Source organism: Calidris pugnax, unplaced genomic scaffold (genome assembly GCF_001431845.1).
Source record: "Calidris pugnax isolate Ruff unplaced genomic scaffold, ASM143184v1 scaffold1261, whole genome shotgun sequence".
Lineage (NCBI taxonomy): Eukaryota > Metazoa > Chordata > Aves > Charadriiformes > Scolopacidae > Calidris > Calidris pugnax.
In genome coordinates, this window is record NW_015091815.1 from 2851 (window position 1) to 8097 (window position 5247).

General features: G+C 58.3%; 1 protein-coding gene across 1 annotated transcript in view; it reads right to left on the reverse strand.

Annotated features, from left to right (window-relative positions):
• Positions 1 to 4476, reverse strand: part of LOC106900095 (sarcoplasmic/endoplasmic reticulum calcium ATPase 1) — a gene marked incomplete at both ends in the record, with an annotated part of 6235 nt that extends 1759 nt beyond the window's left edge. The window contains 4 exons of the mRNA XM_014962082.1: positions 68 to 283; positions 1676 to 2011; positions 3148 to 3366; positions 4351 to 4476. Of these exons, the coding sequence (XP_014817568.1) occupies positions 68 to 283; positions 1676 to 2011; positions 3148 to 3366; positions 4351 to 4476 (897 nt within the window). The remainder of the gene's footprint in view (positions 1 to 67; positions 284 to 1675; positions 2012 to 3147; positions 3367 to 4350) is intronic.
• Positions 4477 to 5247: the final 771 nt, after the last annotated feature.

Genomic DNA, 5247 nt, shown 5'->3' on the forward strand with positions numbered 1-5247 from the left:
GGTGGAGAGACGGGACCAACTGGGGCCGAACTGGGAGGCAACTGGGAGGCAACTGGTCTCACCAGACCACCTCCCCCACGTTGGAGGAGATGAGGTAGCGGATGAACTGCTTCATGTTGTTGTAGATGGCCCTCCCTTCCTCCACCGCCGCCACGATGGTGGAGAAGTTGTCGTCGGCCAGGACCATCTCGGAGGCCGTCTTGGCCACCGCCGTCCCCGAGCCCATGGCGATGCCGATCTCCGCCTTCTTCAGGGCCGGGGCGTCGTTCACCCCGTCTCCTGTCTGGTGGGGTGGGGGAGGGGGAGGTCACCCAAGGGGTGGTGGGGGTGGCACCCCAGGGTCACCCGAAGAGGGGGTGGTGGGTCTACAAAGGGTGGTGGACGCTCAAAACCACGGCAGATCCTGATGGGACCATCAAGGAAGCCCTCAAAATGGTGATGGGACTCCAAAACCACGTCAGATTCTTATGGGAACCCCCCAAAATGGTGATGGAACCCCAAAACCACGTCAGATTCTTATGGGAACCCCCCAAAGTGGTGATGGAACCCCAAAACCACGTCCAACTGATACAGAACCCCCCTAAGAACCCCTCAAAATGGTGATGGAACCCCAAAACCACATCAGATCCTTATGGGAACCCCCCAAAATGGTGATGGAACCCCAAAACCACGTCAGATCCTTACGGGAACCCCCCAGGAACCCCTCAAAATGGTGATGGAACCCCAAAACCACGTCCAGCTGATACAGAACCCCTCTAGGAAGCCCTCAAAATGGTGATGGAACCCCAAAACCACGTCAGATCCTTATGGGACCACCCAGGAACCTCTGAAAATGGTGATAGAACCCCAAAACCACGTCAGATCCTTATGGGAACCACCCTAGGAACCCCTCAAAATGGTGATGGAACCCCAAAACCATATCAGATCTTTATGAGACCCCCCCAGAAACCTCTGAAAATGGTGATGGAACCCCAAAACCACGTCAAACTGATACAGAACCCCCCTAGGAAGCCCTCAAAATGGTGATGGAACCCCAAAACCAAGTCAGATCCTTATGGGAACCACCCAGGAACCCCTCAAAATGGTGATGGAACCCCAAAACCATATCAGATCCTTATGAGACCCCCCAGAAACCTCTGAAAATGGTGATGGAACCCCAAAACCACGTCCAACTGATACAGAACCCCCCTAGGAACCCCTCAAAATGGTGATGGAACCCCAAAACCAAGTCAGATCCTTATGGGAACCACCCAGGAACCCCCCAAAATGGTGATGGAACCCCAAAACCATATCAGATCCTTATGAGACCCCCCAGAAACCTCTGAAAATGGTGATGGAACCCCAAAACCACGTCCAACTGATACAGAACCCCCCTAGGAACCCCTCAAAATGGTGATGGAACCCCAAAACCAAGTCAGATCCTTATGGGAACCACCCAGGAACCCCCCAAAATGGTGATGGAACCCCAAAACCACGTCCAACTGATACAGAACCCCCCTAGGAACCCCTCAAAATGGTGATGGAACCCCAAAACCACATCAGATCCTTATGGGAACCCCCCAAAATGGTGATGGAACCCCAAAACCACGTCAGATCCTTACGGAATCCCCCAGGAACCTCTGAAAATGGTGATGGAACCCCAAAACCACGTCAGCTGGTGTCCCCTCCTCCTCACCATGGCTGTGATCTCGTCGAAGGACTGGAGGAACTCCACGATCTTGGACTTGTGGGTGGGCTCCACCCGGGCGAAGCAGCAGGCCCGGCGACAGGCCTCCCTCTGCTCGGCTGGGGGGAGGTCGTCGAACTCCCGGCCCGTGTAGGCCTTCCCCGTCACCTCCTCCTCCTCCCCGAAGATGCCGATGCGGCGGCAGATGGCGATGGCCGTCCCTTTGTTGTCCCCCGTGATCATGATGACCCGGATGCCGGCGTCGCGGCAGAGGCGGATGGAGCCCATCACCTCTTTGCGGGGAGGGTCCAGCATCCCCACGCAGCCCACGAAGGTCAGGTCCATCTGTGGGGCGGGGTGGGATGGGGTGGGGACACCAAGGAAGAGACGTCAGACACCCCAAAAAGACCAAAAAGTCCCTCAAAAAAGGTCCATACGGGGCCAAGAACCATCCAAAATGGAGTGAGACACCCTTGTAGGACCTAGAACCCACCAGAGAAGGTTCTAGATGGACATATGGGACCAGGGACACCAAGGAGGGGACATCGAAAACCCAAAAAGACAAAAAGTCCCCCCAAAAAAGGTCAATATGGGGCCAGGAACCATCCAAAATGGGGATGGTTCTTCTTGTAGGACCTAGAACCCACCAGAGAAGGTTCTAGATGGGACCAAAGGACCTCCAGGGGACAAGGGACACCAAGGAAGGGACATCGAACACCCAAAAGGACCAAAAATGTCCCCAAAAAAGGTCAATATGGGGCCAAGAACCATCCAAAATGGGGTGAGACGCCCTTGTAGGACCTAGAACCCACCGGAGAAGGTTCTAGATGGCATCAAGGGAGGTCCAAAAGGGACAAGGGACACCAAGGAAGGGACATCGGACACCCAAAAAGATCAAAAAGTCCCCCAAAAAAGGCCAATATGGGGCCAAGAACCATCCAAAATGGGGTGAGACCCCCTTGTAGGACCTAAAACCCACCAGAGAAGGTTCTAGATGGCATCAAGGGAGGTCCAAAAGGGACAAGGGACACCAAGGAGGGGACATCAGACACCCAAAAAGACCAAAAACGTCCCCAAAAAAGGTCAATATGGGGCCAAGAACCATCCAAAATGGAGTGAGACCCCCTTGTAGGACCTAGAACCCACCAGAGAAGGTTCTAGATGGGACCAAAGGACCTCCAGGGGACAAGGGACACCAAGGAGGGGACATCAGACACCCTTGAAGGCCCAAGAACCCCCCCAGGAACGTGGTTATGGGGCCACATGGGCCAAGGAACCCCCCCGAGATGACCTCATACCCCATTGAAGGCCCAAGAACCTCCCCAAGAACGTGGTTATGGGGCCACATGGACCCAAGAACCCCCCCAAGAACGTGGTTATGGGGCCACGTGGACCCAAGAACCCCCCCGAGATGACCTCATGGACCTTTAACGCCCCCATGCCCCCCCAAGAGGACCCCCCCACATCACCCAGAAGATCACCTCGTACTCGGCGAACTTGGAGGAGTCCTCCAGGACCATGTCCTCCTTCTTGGGGGGGGTGTCGCGGGTGGCCAAGGCCAAGCAGCGCAAGGTGTCCCTCCCCGTGCCCCACTCCTTGATGACGGTCAAGATCTTCTCCTTGACGGATGGGGTCAAGGGGACTCTGGTTGTCCCCACCCGGACGTAGTTACAACGGTCGATGACACCCTCGGGGGCACCCTACGGGGGAGGAGACAACGGGGTGAGGAGGTGGGTCCCATGGGGTGAGGTGGTGGCCCCATGGAGCGAGGAGGTGGCCCCATGGGGTGAGAAGGTGGTCCCATGGGATGAGAAGGTGGATCCATGGAGCAAGGTGGCCCCATGGAGCGAGGAGGTGGCCCCATGGGATGAGGAGGTGGATCCATGGGGTGAGGAGGTGGATCCATGGAGCAAGGTGGCCCCATGGAACGAGGAGGTGGCCCCATGGGGTGAGGAGGTGGATCCATGGGGTGAGAAGGTGGATCCATGGGGTGAGAAGGTGGTCCCATAGGGCGAGGAGGTGGCCCCATGGGATGAGGAGGTGGATCCATGGGGTGAGGTGGAGGCCCCATGGGGTGAGGAGGTGGATCCATGGGATGAGAAGGTGGATCCATGGAGCAAGGTGGCCCCATGGAGCGAGGAGGTGGCCCCATGGGATGAGGAGGTGGATCCATGGGGTGAGGAGGTGGATCCATGGAGCAAGGTGGCCCCATGGAACGAGGAGGTGGCCCCATGGGGTGAGGAGGTGGATCCATGGGGTGAGAAGGTGGATCCATGGGGTGAGAAGGTGGTCCCATAGGGCGAGGAGGTGGCCCCATGGGATGAGGAGGTGGATCCATGGGGTGAGGTGGAGGCCCCATGGGGTGAGGAGGTGGATCCATGGGATGAGAAGGTGGATCCATGGAGCAAGGTGGCCCCATGGAGCGAGGAGGTGGCCCCATGGGATGAGGAGGTGGATCCATGGGGTGAGGAGGTGGATCCATGGGGTGAGGAGGTGGCCCCATGGAGAGAGGAGGTGGTCCCATGGGATGAGGAGGTAGATCCATGGGGTGAGAAGGTGGATCCATGGGGTGAGGAGGTGGATCCATGGAGCAAGGAGGCCCCATGGAGCAAGGAGGTGGCCCCAGGGAGCGAGGAGGTGGCCCCACGGGGCGGGGTGGTGGGGACGTGGGGATGGAGGCCCACCTTGACGAACATCTTGTTGCCCACGGCGGCCCTGGAGGCCTTGGCCGGGGAGCAGTAGACGGACATGGACTTGCGGTCGCGGGAGAACTCCAGGGTGAACTCCTTCTTCATCAGCTGCTTGATGACCTTTGTGGGGGGACACAAGGGGACAAGGTGACACTTGGAGGACCTTGGAGGACCTTGGGGACAGGGGGAGGACCTTGGGGACACTTGGAGGACCTTGGGGACAGGGGGAGGACGTTGGGGACAGGGGGAGGACCTTGGAGGACCTTGGGGACATGAGGAGGACCTTGGAGGACCTTGGAGGACCTTGGAGGACCTTGAGGACACGGGGACAATGAGGACACGAGGAAGACAATGGGGTCAACGGGACACTTGGAAGACCTTGGAGGACCTTGGGGACATGAGGAGGACCTTGGGGACGTGAGGAGGACCTTGGAGGACCTTGGGGACATGGGGAGGACCTTGGGGTCAACGGGACCCATGGGGACACTTGGAGGACCTTGGAGGACCTTGGGGACACGGGGACAATGAGGACACGAGGAGGACAATGGGGTCAACGGGACCCATGGGGACACTTGGAGGACCTTGGGGACAGGGGGAGGACCTTGGGGACACTTGGAGGACCTTGGGGACACGAGGAGGACCTTGGGGACATGAGGAGGACCTTGGAGGACCTTGGGGACAGGGGGAGGACCTTGGGGACACTTGGAGGACCTTGGGGACATGAGGGGGACCTTGGGGACACTTGGAGGACCTTGGAGGACCTTGGGGACACAGGGAGGACCTTGGAGGACCTTGGGGACACGGGGACAATGAGGACATGAGGAGGACAACGGGGTCAACAGGACATCGGTGGCCATGGGGTCATCACAGAGAAGGTGGGAATGGAACCTC